This window comes from Sinohyriopsis cumingii, chromosome 7 (assembly GCF_028554795.1).
Source record: "Sinohyriopsis cumingii isolate HCF-2022 chromosome 7, ASM2855479v2, whole genome shotgun sequence".
NCBI lineage: Eukaryota > Metazoa > Mollusca > Bivalvia > Unionida > Unionidae > Sinohyriopsis > Sinohyriopsis cumingii.
The window spans coordinates 27,767,892-27,787,903 of record NC_142967.1 but is presented as its reverse complement, the minus strand read 5'-3'; the positions used below and the strand labels follow the sequence as shown (position 1 = coordinate 27,787,903).

General features: G+C 35.9%; 1 protein-coding gene across 2 annotated transcripts in view; it reads right to left on the bottom strand.

The window, feature by feature from the left end:
• LOC149794935 (uncharacterized) overlaps positions 1-20,012 on the bottom strand; it is a 114,923-nt gene that overhangs the window by 36,178 nt on the left and 58,733 nt on the right. For both annotated transcript variants that reach the window (XM_089964596.1, XM_089964595.1), the window contains exons 6-9: positions 15,765-15,912; positions 14,752-14,839; positions 3,217-4,734; positions 670-783 (exon numbers count right to left, since the gene is read on the bottom strand). In XM_089964596.1, the coding sequence (XP_089820722.1) occupies positions 670-783; positions 3,217-4,734; positions 14,752-14,839; positions 15,765-15,912 (1,868 nt within the window). The remainder of the gene's footprint in view (positions 1-669; positions 784-3,216; positions 4,735-14,751; positions 14,840-15,764; positions 15,913-20,012) is intronic.

The following is a 20,012-nucleotide window of genomic DNA, read 5'->3' as shown; positions in this document are numbered from 1 at the left end:
TGCAAACCACATAACAGTATAATATCATCAATATTGCTTAAAATGCAAACCACATAACAGTATAATACCATCAATATTGCTTAAAATGCAAACCACATAACAGTATAATACCGTCAATATTGCTTAAAATGCAAACCACATAACAGTATAATACCATCAATATTGCTTAAAATGCCAACCACATAACAGTATTATATCATCAATATTGCTTAAAATGCAAACCCCATAATAGTATAATACCAAAATATTACTTAAAATGCAAACCACATAACAGTATTATATCATCAATATTGCTTAAAATGCAAACCACATAACAGTATAATACCATCAATATTGCTTAAAATGCAAACCACATAACAGTATTATATCATCAATATTGCTTAAAATGCAAACCGTATAACAGTATAATACCATCAATACTGCTTAAAATGCAAACCACATAACAGTATAATATCATCAATATCACTTAAAATGCAAACCGTATAACAGTATAATACCATCAATACTGCTTAAAATGCAAACCACATAACAGTATTATATCATCAATATTGCTTAAAATGCAAACCGTATAACAGTATAATACCATCAATACTGCTTAAAATGCAAACCACATAACAGTATAATATCATCAATATCACTTAAAATGCAAACCATATAACAGCATAATACCTTCAATATTCTTCAAACTGGCTCTCTTTGACGACTTGACTTTCATGCTGCCCTTTATCTTATTCTTAAAAGTCTTCCATTTACTGTTTTTTGGTGTGCCTGCATCAGGTGAGACTAAAATAAAAGGCACAAAAAGAATTTTTTTTTACAGAAAACTGACATTAGAAATGGTAAAGCCATAGTTTTTATCCCAAAAATAACTTTTATTTGACTTTTCATTGGAATATTTATTAGGAAGAAACTGAATCTTTATCTGTCATGAAAATAGTGCACTTTTCAGTTTAAATTTCTTTTAAAAATTCTTGTACAGAATGATCCCTTGTTGAAACTGAGTCTCTGTGATGAAACACCTGGATGTACCCTATTAAGTGAGCAAAAACAATTACCAATACCTGGATGTACCCATTAATGTGGCAGTTAATATATGTGCATGTGTTTTAGAATTCATAAATTTTTTACTGGCAGAGCATCATTTTCTAATATTTCATATACACTAGTCTAATCTTGGAATACATTTTACTAATTCAGCAAATGCATAGCAATCTCGAACATCCAGGTAGTGTTAATTTTTACTCAATTAATGGGGTACATCCAGGTATTGTTAATTTTTACTCAATTAATGGGGTACATCCAGGTATTGTTAATTTTTACTCAATTAATGGGGTACAGCCAGGTATTGTTAATTTTTACTCAATTAATGGGGTACATCCAGGTAGTGTTAATTTTTACTCAATTAATGGGGTACATCCAGGTATTGTTAATTTTTACTCAATTAATGGGGTACATCCAGGTAGTGTTAATTTTTACTCAATTAATGGGGTACATCCAGGTAGTGTTGACCGTTCTGGTGGCCAAGTGATTAGAGCACAGGTGGGTAAACTTTCCAGTTCAAGTGCCACATGCACAAATTTACACCTTGTTGTGGGCCGCATAGTTCATTAAGTAAAATAATTAATATTTGAAATAGCAAAAACAAAAAGTTTTTCTAAATAACATCTAAAACTAATTTTCAGTTGTTAATATGTTGTTAATATTTGAAAACTTAAACTTAAACTTCAAAAGAAGCACATTTATTTGATAAACAGAGTAACATAAACAGAGTTAGTGTGAACGATGACTTGTTCCTAGGCTGCATGAGAACCCTTGGCGGGCCGCATGCGGCCCATGGGCCGTAGTTTGCCCACCCCTGGATTAGAGCATCTGCTCTTGATGCGAGAGGTCGTGGGTTTGAACTGAGGACAAGTCATACCAAAGACTTCTAAAAATGGCACTAACAGCTGCCTTGCTTGGCACTCAGCATTAAGAGGTTAGTGTTAGGACTGTTCGGCCTGGTGTCAGGATAATCAGCCTGGGTGGGACATCACACAAAATGTTTGTGGCATGATGCCCTAGCGCTAGACATAATATGCTTTCTGATTTGTCAAAAGCCAAAATTTGGAATAATAAAATTTATTTCAGAAAGTTTTATGCCATTTTACTTCCATGGCTGTCCCTATGACACAGCTATTTTTGACCAAATTTTCCACTGTTTAAATCGAGAAAAGTCTTTGTTGTTTGAGACTCTGATGACATTATTAATCGGTTTACTTGTTACAAATATCTGTTTTACAAACTTCACTGAGGACATTATTAATCAGTTACTTGTTACAAATATCTGTTTTACAAACTTCACTGAGGACATTATCAATCAGTTTACTTGTACAAATATCTGTTTTACAAATTTCACTGAGGACATTATTAACTGGTTTACTTGTTACAAATATGTTTTACAAACTTCACTGAGGACATTATTAATCGGTTTACTTGTTACAAATATCTGTTTTACAAACTTCCCTGAGGACATCATTAATCGGTTTACTTGTTACAAATATATTTTTTACTAACTTCAGTAAGGATGTTAATGGTTGTTTTACTTGTTACAAATATGTTTCAAAGCTTCACTGAAGAAATTAAATTTTGTTTTACTTGTTACAAATATGTCTTACAAACTTTGCAGAGGAGATTAATAGTGATTTTACATGTTACAGTCTGTTTTAGAAGTTTCACTGAGGATGTTATTGGTTATTTTACTTGTTACAAATATATGTCTTACATGCTTCAATGATGCAAAACTACCAAATTAATGTTTGGTCAAACCAACTAATATATAAAATTATTTTTATTCCAAATAATTAAAAATATTCAAAAAGTACACAAAACTCGGTGAATTAGACTGTAATAAAAGTATGACAAAATCTGCAAGATATTTAAAGAGTAATGAAAATCCTAATTTTCTAATTTTTGTTTTGATTTTTCATTGACTTGATCATTCTCATTTATTATTATGTTGTAACTACATTCATTTTTGAAAACTAGTTATGTAATAAAATTAAATCTAATAACTGCATCATCTAGAGTAGTTGATTATACCTAATTCCACACCAATAAATGCATTATTCACTAAATACTATCAGAAGGTAGCCTTGATGCTTTGACAAATTTATTCTGCTGGCTAAAGTACCACCATCCCTAAATGATTCAAGATAGTTTCTGTTTCAATATACTAACCCTGGTAACTTTTCTTTCTATCTGATTTGTCAATGGTTTCACCTGGTGACAACGAGTTCAGTTCATACATCCCTATACTTGATTTTCTGGATTCCAGTTTCTGAATTCTTTCTTCTAAATTGCAGATTTCAAATTCATCAAAGTTTTCATCTTCACGTCTATCATCTGTTTTATCTGGATAGCTTGAGTTAACAGTTTTGCTGGAATCTGAGTTGCCATGGTAGCCATCCACTTGGTCATCACCATGGCTACCCTGCTGCTGTTGATCTGAGATTGTGACATTAATTATTTTCATCTCATCTTGACAGTTATTTTTTGTCCCATCAACACTAAAATTAAGATTCTTTCCCTGACTTTGACCTCCAAGTTTACTAGGATTTTGTCCAGTGAGAATGTGCTGATCTTCTAAAATTACAAACTGATCATGCAATGAAGATGACCTTGACCTTGAAGAAGACTCTCCTGGAGATGATACTGGAGCCTGCAGATTGAGGGACTTGTTGACCTTTTTGACCTGAGCATATATGTACTCTTCTTTAATTTCAGTTCTTTCCACTGAAGCAGTTGTATCATCAGTTCTATGTATATCCTCAGTAGAGCTGTATATCATGTCCATGCCCTCTCCATTTGAAATATTAACATTGCTGGTCGTATTGTACCCTGTTCTAGTCTTGCTTGGGGTTGGTGAAGTATATTCTCTTTTTGGGGGGGATGCCTCTATAGTCACCACAGATGCTTTCTTTGGGGACATGTCATAGTTCCCTTCCCTGCCTGACTCATCGTCTGTATCAGATTTTGGACTGTCATGTGATTCCACATCAGAATCATCAAGGTTAAGTTCTGATGACAAATGCATTTCATGAGACAATTGATGGTGAGCATCATCATTAGAGGCTGACAGCACATAAATAGCTTCATCAGTTTTATCTCTTTGTGCATCATAAGGTCTTGATGACACATTTGTTTTATGTTCCTCTCTGTGTCCAACTACCTCATGAACATCCTCACTGCTTTTAACATTATATTTTCTGCCCCCAACTTTTGAAACAATAGATCTATGTTTATCATTTTCAACAGCGTCTGAATTTTCTTGAACTTCATAATTTTCTCTTGCAATAGAACTGGAACTTCTTGGTTCAACATCAGCTCTGATTTTAGATGTCTGTTGGACATCGGTGTTTTTAAATAGTGTATAACCATCTTGATCACTGTCTGAGGAATAGCTTGGATTTATTTGCCCAACTTTTGCCTGATCTTCTGCATCCCACTGATCCAAATCAATGGAGTCTTCATCTTCAGACAAATCCATGCATCTGGTGCATATTTTGATGTCCTCTGACCGAGGTAGGAAGACATCTGACTGCGCAGGCAGACCACTGGATCTGGGGATTTCCATTGTATTCAGTGACCACTGACTAGACAGGTCAAATCTGTGTGCAAGTCGAAGCCTTCTCTTTTGTGTCTCCGTGTCATCCGATATACCTTGAATTGCACTTTCCAGCAAATTATCTGATGATCCTAGATAAAGGAAATGTGCAATATTAAGTCCTTTCCATATTTTGCTAGGTAGAAAGTAAAGAAAAGAAAAATGAACTAATTTTACTGCATACAAAATACATAATATGCAAAATTTAAGATCTATTTATTCCTCTCTGATTTCATCTGGCATTATTTATTTTATTTACAAAATGGCATTACAAAAAGGCATGTATCACACATTTACTTATTCTTCATAGTCCTCTCAGATCTTCCTGGAATGTCATCAGTATTTGTCATCCTAAATAATGCACAGTGATTTTATATCAAGTACATATTGCTCTGTAATGAAACTAGATGTCACGAGTACATATTACTCTGTAATGAAACACATTATGTCAAGTGTACATATTACTCTGTAATGAAACACTTGATGTCAAGAGTTCATATTAATCTGTAATTAAAAACTTGATGACAAGCATATACATGACTCTGTAATTAAACACTTGCTGTCAAGCATACATATTACTCTGTAATGAAACACTTGATGTCAAGCATATATATTACTCTGTAATGAAACACATTATGTCAAGTGTGCATATTACTCTGTAATGAAACATTTAATGTCAAGTGTACATATTACTCTGTAATGAAACACTTGATGTCAAGAGTTCATATTAATCTGTAATTAAAAACTTGATGACAAGCATATACATGACTCTGCAATGAAACACTTGATGTCAAGTGTACATATTACTCTGTAATGAAACACTTGATGTCAAGCATAATTAATACTCTGTAATTAAACACTTGATGTCAAGCCTATATATTACTCTGTAATGAAACACTTGATGTCAAGCATACATATTACTCTGTAATGAAACACTTGATGTCAAGCATATATATTACTCTGTAATGAAACACTTGATGTCAAGCATATATATTACTCTGTAATGAAACAATTGATGTCAAGCATATATATTACTCTGTAATGAAACACTTGATGTCAAGCATACATATTACTCTGTAATGAAACACTTGATGTCAAGCATATATATTACTCTGTAATGAAATACTTGATGTCAAGCATATATATTACTCTGTAATGAAACACTTGATGTCAAGCATATATATTACTCTGTAATGAAACACTTGATGTCAAGCATACATATTACTCTGTAATTAAACACTTGCTGTCAAGCATACATATTACTCTGTAATTAAACACCTGATGTCAAGCATATATATTACTCAATAATGAAACACTTGATGTCAAGCATACATATTACTCTGTAATTAAACACCTGATGTCAAGCATATATATTACTCTGTAATGAAACACTTGATGTCAAGCATATATATTACTCTGTAATGAAACACTTGATGTCTAGCATACATATTACTCTGTAATTAAACACTTGCTGTCAAGCATACATATTACTCTGTAATTAAACACCTGATGTCAAGCATATATATTACTCAATAATGAAACACTTGCTGTCAAGCATACATATTACTCTGTAATTAAACACTTGCTGTCAAGCATACATATTACTCTGTAATTAAACACCTGATGTCAAGCATATATATTACTCTGTAATGAAACACTTGATGTCAAGCATACCTATTACTCTGTAATTAAACACTTGCTGTCAAGCATATATATTACTCAATAATGAAACACATGATGTCAAGAGTTCATATTAATCTGTAATTAAAAACTTGATGACAAGCATATACATGACTCTGTAATGAAACACTTGATGTCAAGTGTACATGTTACTCTGTATTGAAACACTTGATGTCAAGCATATATATTACTTTGTAATGAAACACTTGATGTCAAGCATATATATTACTCTGTAATGAAACACTTGATGTCAAGCATATATATTACTCTGTAATGAAACACTTGATGTCAAGTATATATATTACTCTGTAATGAAACACTTGATGTCAAGCATATATATTACTCTGTAATGAAACACTTGATGTCAAGCATATATATTACTCTGTAATGAAACACTTGATGTCAAGCATATATATATTACTCTGTAATGAAACACTTGATGTCAAGCATATATATTACTCTGTAATGAAACACTTGATGTCAAGTATATATATTACTCTGTAATGAAACACTTGATGTCAAGGATATATATATTACTCTGTAATGAAACACTTGATGTCAAGCATATATATTACTCTGTAATGAAACACTTGATGTCAAGCATATATATTACTCTGTAATGAAACACTTGATGTCAAGCATATATATTACTCTGTAATGAAACACTTGATGTCAAGCATATATATTACTCTGTAATGAAACACTTGATGTCAAGCATATATATTACTCTGTAATGAAACACTTGATGTCAAGCATATATATTACTCTGTAATGAAACACTTGATGTCAAGTATATATATTACTCTGTAATGAAACACTTGATGTCAAGCATATATATTACTCAATAATGAAACACTTGATGTCAAGAGTTCATATCAATTTGTAATTAAAAACTTGATGACAAGCATATACATTGCTCTGTAATGGAACACTTGATGTCAAGCATATATATTACTCTGTAAAGAAACACTTGATGTCAAGTATATATATTACTCTGTAATGAAACACTTGATGTCAAGCATATATATTACTCTGTAATGAAACACTTGATGTCAAGCATATATATTACTCTGTAATGAAACACTTGATGTCAAGTATATATATTACTCTGTAATGAAACACTTGATGTCAAGTATATATATTACTCTGTAATGAAACACTTGATGTCAAGCATATATATTACTCTGTAATGAAACACTTGATGTCAAGTATATATATTACTCTGTAATGAAACACTTGATGTCAAGCATATATATTACTCTGTAATGAAACACTTGATGTCAAGCATATATATTACTCTGTAATGAAACACTTGATGTGAAGTATATATATTACTCTGTAATGAAACACTTGATGTCAAGCATATATATTACTCTGTAATGAAACACTTGATGTCAAGTATATATATTACTCTGTAATGAAACACTTGATGTCAAGCATATATATTACTCTGTAATGAAACACTTGATGTCAAGCATATATATTACTCTGTAATGAAACACTTGATGTCAAGCATATATATTACTCTGTAATGAAACACTTGATGTCAAGCATATATATTACTCTGTAATGAAACACTTGATGTCAAGTATATATATTACTCTGTAATTAAACACTTGATGTCAAGCATATATATTACTCTGTAATTAAACACTTGATGTCAAGCATACATATTACTCTGTAATTAAACACTTGATGTCAAGCATACATATTACTCTGTAATTAAACACCTGATGTCAAGCATATATATTACTCAATAATGAAACACTTGATGTCAAGAGTTCATATCAATCTGTAATTAAAAACTTGATGACAAGCATATACATTGCTCTGTAATGGAACACTTGATGTCAAGCATATATATTACTCTGTAATGAAACACTTGATGTCAAACATATATATTACTCTGTAATTAAACACCTGATGTCAAGCATATATATTACTCTGTAATTAAACACCTGATGTCAAGCATATATATTACTCTGATTTTTTTGTACTGTTTAAGGTGAAAACAAATTACAAATTTATGTGAATAATATTTAAACTTAACATCCTATTTAGTGAAGAAGGAATCCTTTCTAATAATTATTTCGTCATGATAATATTCGCAGTAGTCCTACATGTAAGACTTTGATGCTGATATGTTTTGGGCATCAGGGTCGTAGCACTAAAACATAAATAACATGTGATACTTCTTAAATGAAGGACTATATTCACATGTGATACAACAGAACATGCCTTCCATGGATTGCATACGATATATCTATTTATGTAGGACTTTTTTTTTAGGAGAAATTAAAATTGAAGACATAATATAATAATCGGGAGTTCTTTGCAAAATCAGGAGATATGAAATCGGGAGATAGGCATGGAGTGACCCCAAAATTCAGGAGTTTTGTCTCTCCCAGTGTGAGAGTTGACAGGTATGGTGTAAGGTCACTTACATCAAAGCAAACTACAACTCAGCTTTAACAGTATTAGCATAATTTTCGAAGGATTATTTCTGAAACTTAATTATTGTATTTTGGAGATATCAATAAAGTTTAGTGCAGTGGTGCCCATGATTCGACTCTAAGGATGTACTTCATTCAGCGCATGTTCAAACCTACAATGTACATGCAGTGGCGCCATTATGTAAATACATTCAGTAGCCTATTTGCGAGCATTGAATCAAACTGTAATGTTGTTTGTTGTGTTATCATACTGGGATCAAATTTTAATGAGTTAGGTGTTTACAATTTCAAGGCAAAGTAAAAACGTAATTACTGATATAAAATGTAAAATGCAATGATGCATAAACAAACAATAATTGAATCAAAAGGCAGAGGTAGTGTTACAGCAACTCACGACTGCTCAATTCTTGTCATCATTTGATCAAATTATACACAAATCTAAATAAATTGCTTTTCAAACAAGTTTATACCATTTATTTTTAATAATCATACATGCCATGCCCGAGATAAGTATACATGTACTTTTTGTTAATATAAGTTTGCGTAAATAAATGCATTTAGAACTTACTGTGTGCATCTTGTGATAATTAAAAATTTAACATGAAGCATAGATATTACTCTGTAATTAAACACTTGATGTCAAGCACATACATTACTCTGTAATTAAACACTTGATGTCAAGCATATATCTTACTCAGTAATGAAGTACTTGATGTCAAGCATAAATTACCCTGTAATGAAATACTTGATGTCAAGCATACATATAACTCTGTAATGAAACACTTGATGTCAAGCATATATATTACTCTGAAATGAATCACTTGACATCAAGTGTATATATTAATCTGCAATGAAACATTTGATGCCAAGTGTACATATTAATCTGCAATGAAACACCTGACATCAAGTGTACATATTACTCTGTAATGAAACACTTGATGTCAGGTGTACATATTACTCTGTAATGAAATACTTAATGTCAAGTGTACATATTACTCTGTAATGAAATACTTAATGTCAAGTGTACATATTACTCTGTCATGAAACACTTGACATCAAGTGTATATATTACTCTGTAATGAAATACTTAATGTCAAGTGTACATATTACTCTGTCAGGAAACACCAATAAAGAAGACTCCAGCTCTTCGATTTGCAAGCTGGAATGTGCGCACCATGTGTACAGGCATCTCCGACGACCTCAGAGAAGTGGACGACACCAGAAAGACGGCCATCATCGATAGAGAACTCACCAGACTAAATATCAGCATAGCTGCCCTCCAGGAAACCAGGCTCGCCTCTAGTGGCTCCCTCAGAGAGGAAAACTACACCTTCTTCTGGAAGGGTCGAGAACCTGAGGAGCCCCGTCAGCACGGAGTGGGCTTTGCCATCAAAAACAATCTCCTGGCCTCGGTTGAACCTCCAACGGGGGCACTGAGCGTCTCTTGTCCATCCGCCTCACCACTACTTCAGGTCCTGTCAACATCATCAGTGTCTACGCCCCAACCCTCACGTCATCAGAAGACGTGAAGGATCAGTTCTATGGGCAGCTGGACGAACAGATCAAAGGATGCCCCAAAAATGAACCACTATTCCTCCTCGGCGACTTTAATGCCAGAGTAGGTGCGGACCATGAGTCCTGGCCTACCTGCCTCGGATATCATGGCACTGGAAAGACCAACGAAAATGGCCAAAGACTGCTGGAGCTATGCACCTACCATGGCCTGTGCATCACAAACACCTTCTTCAAGTGTAAGCCACAACACAAAGTGTCATGGAAACACCCCAGATCTCATCACTGGCACCAACTCGACTTGGTCATCACCAGGCGCTCTGCCCTTAACAGCGTCCTCTCCACCAGAACCTACCACAGTGCAGACTGTGACTCCGACCATGCCCTTGTGAGCAGCAGAGTGCGACTACAGCCACATGTGCTACACCGCACAAAACCAAAAGGATGTCCTCGCATAAACACTGCACAGATGTCAGTCCCTGCCAAGGTGGAGGAGTATGTGTCTGCCCTGAACAAGGCTCTCCAGGACCTGCCTGAGTATGACGCTACAGCCAAGTGGAACGCCATGAAGGGTGCCATCTACAGTACAGCAATGTCAACGTTTGGCAAGAAGGAACGACCCAGCCAGGACTGGTTCAATGCACACCTATCAAGGATGGAACCACAAATCGAGGAGAAACGAAAAGCCTTCATAGCTTACAAAAAATGCCCTAATGAACGGACGCTTGCTGCTCTCAGAAGTGCCCGAAGTAACACCCAATGCATTGCTAGACAGTGTGCGAACGAGTACTGGCAACAACTGTGTGAAGGGATCCAGCGAAGTGCCGAGTCCGGACACATCCAAGGCATGTACAGTGGCATCAAGAAGGCTCTAGGCCCTACAGTGAAAGGGGTCGCTCCCCTGAAATCCCTGATGGGAGAGAAGATCACAGACCGTGGGCAACAGATGGCCAGATGGGTGGAGCACTACTCAGAACTATACTCCAGAGAAACGTCAGTCACTGATGCAGCCCTCAGCAGCATAAAGAATCTGCCCACCATGGAAGAGCTCGACAAAGTGCCAACCTTAGAGGAGCTCAGCAAAGCAATCGACTGCCTTCCAAACGACAAAGCACCAGGTAGTGACAGCATCCCACCCGAAGCTATCAAACGTGGAAAACCAGCATTGATTAAACCACTGCACGAGCTACTTTGCCGCTGCTGGGAGGAAGGAGTAGTCCCTCAAGACGTGCGTGATGCCACAATTGTGACCCTTTACAAAAACAAGGGCGACCGCAGTGACTGTAATAATTACAGAGGGATCTCGCTCTTGAGTATTGTTGGTAAAGTGTACGCCCGCATCATACTCAACAGGCTGCAGTTGCTGGCAGACCGTGTGTACCCGGAATCACAGTGCGGCTTCAGAGCAGGCAGGTCGACGACAGACATGATCTTCTCCCTACGACAACTCCAAGGGAAGAGCAGAGAGCAAGGTCAACCACTCTACATGATGTTCATCGACCTCACCAAGGCCTTTGACTTGGTCAGCAGGAAGGGCCTTTTTGAACTTCTGAGTAAGATCGGTTGCCCCCCAAAACTCCTCAGCATGATAATCTCTTTCCATGCAGATATGAAGGGAACAGTCCTGTATGATGGATCATCCTCAACTTCCTTCCCAATTAACAGTGGTGTGAAGCAGGGCTGCGTGCTGGCACCAACACTTTTTGGGATCTTCTTCTCCCTGCTCCTGTCCTACGCCTTCGACACGTCCACGGATGGCATATATCTAAACACCAGGTCTGATGGGAGCCTGTTCAACCTGGCACGACTGCGCTCAAAGACCAAAGTGAGAGCTGTGCTCATCAGGGAGATGCTTTTTGCAGATGACGCAGCTCTTGTGGCCCACACCGAGGAAGCCCTCCAGAGACTGGGAGACCGTTTTGCTGTTGCCTGCACGCACTTTGGTCTCACAATCAGCTTGGAAAAAACAAATGTCAGCGTGCAAGATACCACCATTGCCCCTTCAATCAAAATCAACGGTGTCACCCTGGAAGCAGTCAACAACTTTACCTACCTAGGGTCAACCATCAGCAACACTCTCTCGATTGATATGGAGCTGGACAGAAGGCTTGGAAAGGCAAACACCATCATGGCTCGATTAACAAAGAGGGTTTGGGAAAACAACGCGCTGACAGAGCACACCAAGGTCCGAGTCTACCAGGCCTGCGTTCTCAGCACCCTTCTATATGGAAGTGAGACGTGGAGTACCTACATGAGGCAAGAACGCCAGCTCAACTCCTTCCATATACGGTGCCTAAAACGCATCCTGAAAATCAGCTGGCAAGACCGTGTTCCACACAGCGAGATCCTGCAGCGTGCAAGTACCCCCAGCATGTACTCCCTGCTAATTAAACGCCACCTTCGATGGCTGGGTCACGTCCGACGCATGGAGGATGGAAGGCTGCCAAAGGACATCTTATATGGACAGCTGGCCACTGGCATGAGAAGAGTCGGACGCCCCTCACTCCGTTTCAAAGATGTGTGCAAGAGGGACATGAAGGCATGCAACATTTCACCCGATGGCTGGGAAGAGCTGGCTGAGGACCGAGGCACCTGGAGACTGATGGTAAACAATGGCATATCAGTCGCTGATGCGATGAGAGGCCAGTTGGTGGCAGAGAAACGTAAGAGAAAGAAGAACGCAACACCAACCACAGTAATGCAGACTTCCCAGTATGTCTGCACCAACTGCAGTAGGGACTGTCACTCACGTATGGGCCTGTACAGCCACAGCAGACGTTGCCAACAGAGACAGGCAACACCCCAAGGGCGCTATTCGCATGGTCTTTCGAGACCGAGTCGCCAATGATGATGATGATGATGAATGAAATACTTAATGTCAAGTGTACATATTACTCTGTCATGAAACACTTGATGTCAAGTGTACATATTAGTCTGTAATGAAACACTTGATGCCAAGTGTATATATTACTATATAATGAAACACTAGCTGTCAATCATACATGTCAAGTGTACATATTACTCTGTCATGAAACATTTGATGTCAAATGTACATATTACTCTGTTATGAAACACTTGATGTCAAGTGTATATATTAATTACTCTGTAATGAAACACTTGATGTGAAGTGTACATATTACTCTGTAATGAAACACTTGATGTCAAGTGTATATATTAATTACTCTCTAATGAAACACTTGATGTGAAGTGTACATATTACTCTGTAATGAAACACTTGATGTCAAGTGTACATATTACTCTGTAATGAAACACATGATGTCAAGTGTACATATTACTCTGTAATGAAACACATGATGTCAAGTGTACATATTACTCTGTAATGAAACACATGATGTCAAGTGTACATATTACTCTGCAATAAAACACTTGATGTCAAGTGAACATATTAATTACTCTGTAATGAAACACTTGATGTGAAGTGTACATATTACTCTGTAATGAAACACTTGATGTCAAGTGTACATATTACTCTGTAATGAAACACATGATGTCAAGCGTACATATTACTCTGTAATGAAACACCTGATGTCAAGAGTACACATTACTCTGTAATGAAACACTAGCTGTCAAACATACACATGTAAAGTGAACATATTAATCTGTAATGAAACACTTGACATCAGGCATATTTATTACTCTGTAATGAAATGCTAGATGTTAAGTGTACACATTACTCTGTAATGAAACACTTTATGTCAAGTATTGATGTCAAGTGTTTATATTATTTTATAATGAAACACTTGATGTCAAGAGTACATTTTACTAGATGTCAAGAGTACATACTACTCTATAATGAAACACTAGATGTCAAGCATTCATATTACTTGGTAATGAAACACTAGATATTAAAAGTACACATTACTTTGTAATTGCACACTAGATGTCAAGCATACAAATTACTCTGTAATAAAAACTTGATGTCAGGCACACACATTACTCTGTAATGAAACACTTGATGTCAGTGGTGATGTCAAGTGTTCATATTACTTTGTAACAAAAACATTGATGTCAAGAGTACATATTACTCTGTAATGAAACATTTGATGTCAAGCATTGATGTCAACCATTCATATTACTCTATAATGAAACACTTGATGTCAAGAATACACATTACTCTGTAATAAAACACTAGATATCAAGAGTTCATATTACTTTGTAATGAAATATTACATTATAAAAGCTAGCCATAATTCGTATGTCAAAAGTATACATTACTTTGTAATGAACTATTACTTTATAAAAGCAATATTTCAACAGAGAACTAACACATAAAAGACACAAAGTTTGAGTAAAGCAAGAAAAAGTTTTTAAAATTATTAAAATTTCAACTTGAAATTCACAAATCTGGAGTTAAAACTATTGACATCTGAACTTCAACCCTTCAAAGATATCTTTTGCTAATGTAATATATTCAGAGGGAATCTAAGATATGTCTTTTCTCACCTCTAAGTGATCTATTACAGCTACCTGTACAATCACTCCAGGTGTATTCTGCATATAGTTCCTTATATGCAGGATACCGGCCCACATCCTGAAACAGGTGAGACGAAGAAATATTGACACATTCAACACAATGTAAATAATAGCTTGCAAGTTTTGCATTAGACTTATACATCATTAGCTATCCTATATTTGACAATAATAATAATAATAATAATAACAAGAAGAAGAAGAAGAAGAAAAATTCAATGAAAATATTTCTGAGAAAGGCCAGACTTGTGCACAAAGTTAAAGCAATATGGCCTATTATCAATGAACTATTTCATGCTAGAAAACAAGGCAACAGTCCCATTCAAGATCAATTTCAGCTAACCCCCATTTTACATCCCGAAACTACATTACAGTAGTCTAAGTATGTTTTCCCCATTATGGGACCATGCTGGTGGCCTAAGTGGCTAGAGCATCTGCCTCAGATGTGGGAAACCACTCCGGTGGCCTAGTGGTTAGAGCATCCGCCTCAGATGTGGGAGGTTGTGGGTTCGATCCCCCTGCCAAGTCATATTAAAAACTTTAGTAAATGGTACTAATAGCTGCCTCGCTTGGAGCTCAGCATTAAGAGGTTAGTGTTAGGACTGGTCGGCCTGGTGTCAGGATAATGTGATTTGGTGGGACATCATGCTTAATGTCTGCGGCATGATGCTCCAGTGCTAGACATCACTATAAACTGCCACACTGCAGACATCATAGCAATATGACTAAAAATTGTGAAAGCTATGATAAAAATCCAAATCACACACACACACACTCACTCCATCATAAAAAGAATGTATAAAAACATTAAAAAAGAGATATTCTGCTAAATAAATAATGCAACTGATAAATAGGATGACAACAAAAATATTAATTCTGGCATATGTAAATATGAACACTCACTTTACACACACATCATCTAGCATCATGAGTAAGGGAGATAACCTTTCAAGGAGATTAAAATATTATTTCAAAGAGTTGTGTACCCTCAGTGTGAGGATAAGATGACTCATATTTCTGAGACTTTCAACTGCTTGTGAGTGAGTAATGTTATCAAAGGGCTTCCCATTGACATCTATTATCTGGTCTCCAACATGTACACCATTCTTTTCAGCAAGACCTCCAGGGATAACCCTGAAAAATATAATAAAATTTATTGGTATGAATGTAAATTAATTTACTTACAAATGATGCCAAAAATGGCAAAAGCTCACTTTGATCAAAATATTCACATTTAAGGCAGATTTCGCTAAAAAGTTCATTACATTTTTTAGTAGTAGCTCCAAAGGTATGGGAGGTAGCATTAGGATAATCTGTGGGGTTTGCATAATGATGTGTTCATTTCAAGCAATGCATATTGCTGTGCTCTTTTCAATGATTGTATATTCCTGTGTTAATTTCAAGCACTTGCATATTGGTGTGTTAATTTGGAGCATTGCATATTGCAGTGTTCACTTGAAACACTTGCATATTGCTGTGTTCATTTCAGGCACTTGCATATTGCTGTGCTCATTTAAAGTATTGCACATTTCTGTGATCATTTCAAGCACTTGCATATTCATGTGTTTATCTCAAGCACTTGCATATTTCTGTGATCATTTCAAGCACTTGCATATTCATGTGTTTATTAAAGCACTTGCATATTCATGTGTTTATTTCAAGCACTTGCATATTGATGTGTTCATTTCAGGCACTTGCATATTTCTGTGCTCATTTCAAGCATTGCATATTCATGTGTTTATTTCAAGCATTGGTGTGTTCATTTCAAGTATTATATATTCCTGTGTTCATTTCAATCACTTGCATATTGGTTGCTTAATCTGGAGCACTTGTATACTGCTGTATTTATTGGGAGCACTTGCATATTGCTGTGTTAATTTAATGCACTTGCATATTGCTGTGTTAATTTGAACCACTTGTATATTGCTGTGTTCACTGGGAGCATCGCATATTCCTGTATTCATCTCAAGCACCTGCATATTGCTGTGTTCATTGGGAGCACTGCATATTGCTGTGTTCATCTCAAGCACTTGCATATTGCTGTGCTAATCTGGAGCACCTGCATATTGCTGTGTTCATTGGGAGCACTGCATATTGCTGTGTTCATTTCAGGCACTTGCATATTTCTGAGCTCATTTCAAGCATTGCATATTGCTGTGCTCATTCCAAGGATTGCATATTGCTGTGTTCATTTCAAGCACTTGCATACCGTTTTGATCATTTTGAAGTATTGAATTTTGCTGCGTTCATTTCAGGCACTTGCACAATGTTGTGTTCATTTCAAGCACTTGCCAAGCATCTCTGTGGTCTTGGGTTCAGACACACATGACTGCATGCTTAATTAATGGTCATATCCATCCAATGTCATGGTTCATGGATTTTCTCAATATGCATTGGATCTGAGTATTTTAGTATGTGTCAAAATAGTAAGTTGTGTTTCTTATTTGCATACAAACGTTTGTGACTAACTCATTGGCAGATTTATTCTAGGATGTGTGATTGTTGAATTCATGCAAGTTTCTCAAAAATGTGTTGAAAAATCAATGGAAAGCATGAAAGTAACTCACTATATCTTGAAGCTCTATATTTAATTTTTCATTAAAACCCTCCTATACATGGAGAATGTCAATTTTTTTCCAAATGTTGGGGTGATTTTCCCTAAGTACAAAACATCTCCCTAATTTTCAATTGTGGGGATGAATTTCCCTGATAAATTTTCTGTTCTGGAATATACTTTTGTATTGGTATAGATAAAATGTATTTCAGTGTTGATCGATTTCATAGTTTTTACAGAAAATTACATTTTCATTGGCAGAAAAGGTAGTCCACATGATGTACAGCTGGCAAGGATGTGACATCACTTCTGCCTATGTGTAATATAGACCCATAAACTCAAGTGGGAGAGCTAGGACATAAAATGATTTGGTTGCCTATGTGTAATGTAGACCTTTAAACTATGGTGGGAGAGATGTGACATAAAATGATTTGGTTGCCTATGTGTGATGTAGACTTTTGAACTATGGTGGGAGAGCTTGGAGGAGAAAGGATTTGGTTGCCTATATGTAATGTAGACTTCTGAACTATGGTGGGAGAGCTTGGAGAGAAAAGGATTTGGTTGACCATGTCTAATGTAAACCTTTAAACTATGGTGGAAGAGCTTGGAGGAAAAATGATTTGGTTGCCCATCTGTAATGTAGACCTCTGAACTATGGTGGAAGAGCTTGGAGAAAAAAGGATTTGGTTGCCCATGTGTAATGTAGACCTTTGAACTATGGTGGAAGAGATGTGACATAAAATGATTTGGTTGCCCATGTGTAATGTAGACTTTTGAACTATGGTGGGAGAGCTTGGAGGAAAAAGGATTTGGTTGCCTATGTGTAATGTAGACTTCTGAACTATGGTGGGAGAGCTAGGATGTAAAATGATTTGGTTGCCTGTGTGTAATGTAGACCTCTGAACTATGGTGGGAGAGCTTGGAGTAAACAGGATTTGGTTGCCTATGTGTAATGTAGACATCTGAACTATGGTGGAAGAACTTGGAGGAAAAATGATTTGGTTGCCTATGTGTAATGTAGACCTCTGAACTATGGTGGAAGAACTTGGAGGAAAAATGATTTGGTTGCCTATGTGTAATGTAGACCTCTGAACTATGGTGGGAGAGCTTGGAGTAAAAAGGATTTGGTTGCCTATGTGTAATGTAGAGTTCTGAACTATGGTGGGAGAGCTAGGATGTAAAATGATTTAGTGCCTATGTGTTGACTTTTTAACTATGGTAGGAGAGTGTGGAGGAAAAAGGATTTGGTTGCCTATGTGTAATGTGAACTTTTGAACTATGGTGGGAGAGCTAGGACATAAAATGATTTGGTTGCGCATGTTTAATGTTGACCTTTTTGAACTATGGTGGGAGAGCTAGGACGTAAAATGATTTGGTTGCCTATGTGTAATGTAGAGTTCTGAACTATGGTGGGAGAACTAAGATGTTAATGATTTAGTGCCTATGTGTTGACTTTTTAACTATGGTTGGAGAGTATGGAGGAAAAAGGATTTGGTTGCCTATGTGTAATGTGAATTTCTGAACTATGGTCGGAGAGGTAGGATGTAAAATGATTTAGTTGCCTATGTGTTGACTTTTGAACTATGGTGGAAGAGCATGGAGGAAAAAGGATTTGGTTGCCTATGCGTAATGTAGACTTTTAAACAATGGTGGGAGAACTAGGACATAAAATGATTTAGTTGCCTATGTGTAATGTAGACCTTTGAACTATGGTAGGAAAATGATTTGAATAATGACAAAGAAAAAAAAATATTAAATTTTAATAATTGCAAAGTTCACATGAAAAAGAAAACTATAAAGTTAATGAAAATACACATTTGAAAAACTAGTAGCTTGTGACCTGACATAATGCAAGCTTACTGTTGCATAAAACCAATATGACTTTAATATTTATATCATACTATAACTATACCAACCAACATACCCTTTGTGTATTTGATACTTAAAATATATCCACCAACATACCCTTTGTGTATTTGATACTTAAAATTATACCCATCAACATATATACTTGATATAGTGGATACAATTATCCCCACTGAAATAACCTTTGTGAATTTGATAAAAAATACTCCCACCAAGTTTGAACAATTTTAACATTTGTGTTTTTCATAAAAAATAAACCAACATAATCTTTGTGTATTTGATAAAAATATACCCACCAAATCCACCAACATAATCTTTGTGTATTTGATAAAAATATACCCACCAACATAATCTTTGTATATTTGATAAAACTGTACCCACCAAACCCATGAACATTTTTTTTTGCTTTATCTGATACAAATATACCCACCAAACCCACCAACATAATCTTTGCTTTATCTGGTACAAATATACCCACCAAACCCACCAACATAATCTTTGTCTATTTTGATAAAACTGTACCCACCAAACCCACCAACATAATCTTTGTATATTTGATAAAACTATACCCACCAAAATAATCTTTGTATATTTGATAAAACTATACCCACCAAACCCACCAACATAATCTTTGTGTATTTGATAAAACTATACCCACCAAAATAATCTTTGTGTATTTGATAAAAATAAACCCACCAAATGAACCAACATAATCTTCGTGTATTTGATAAAAATATACCCACCAAACCCACTAACATAATCTTTGTGCATTTGATGAAAATATACCCACCAAACCCACCAACATAATCTTTGT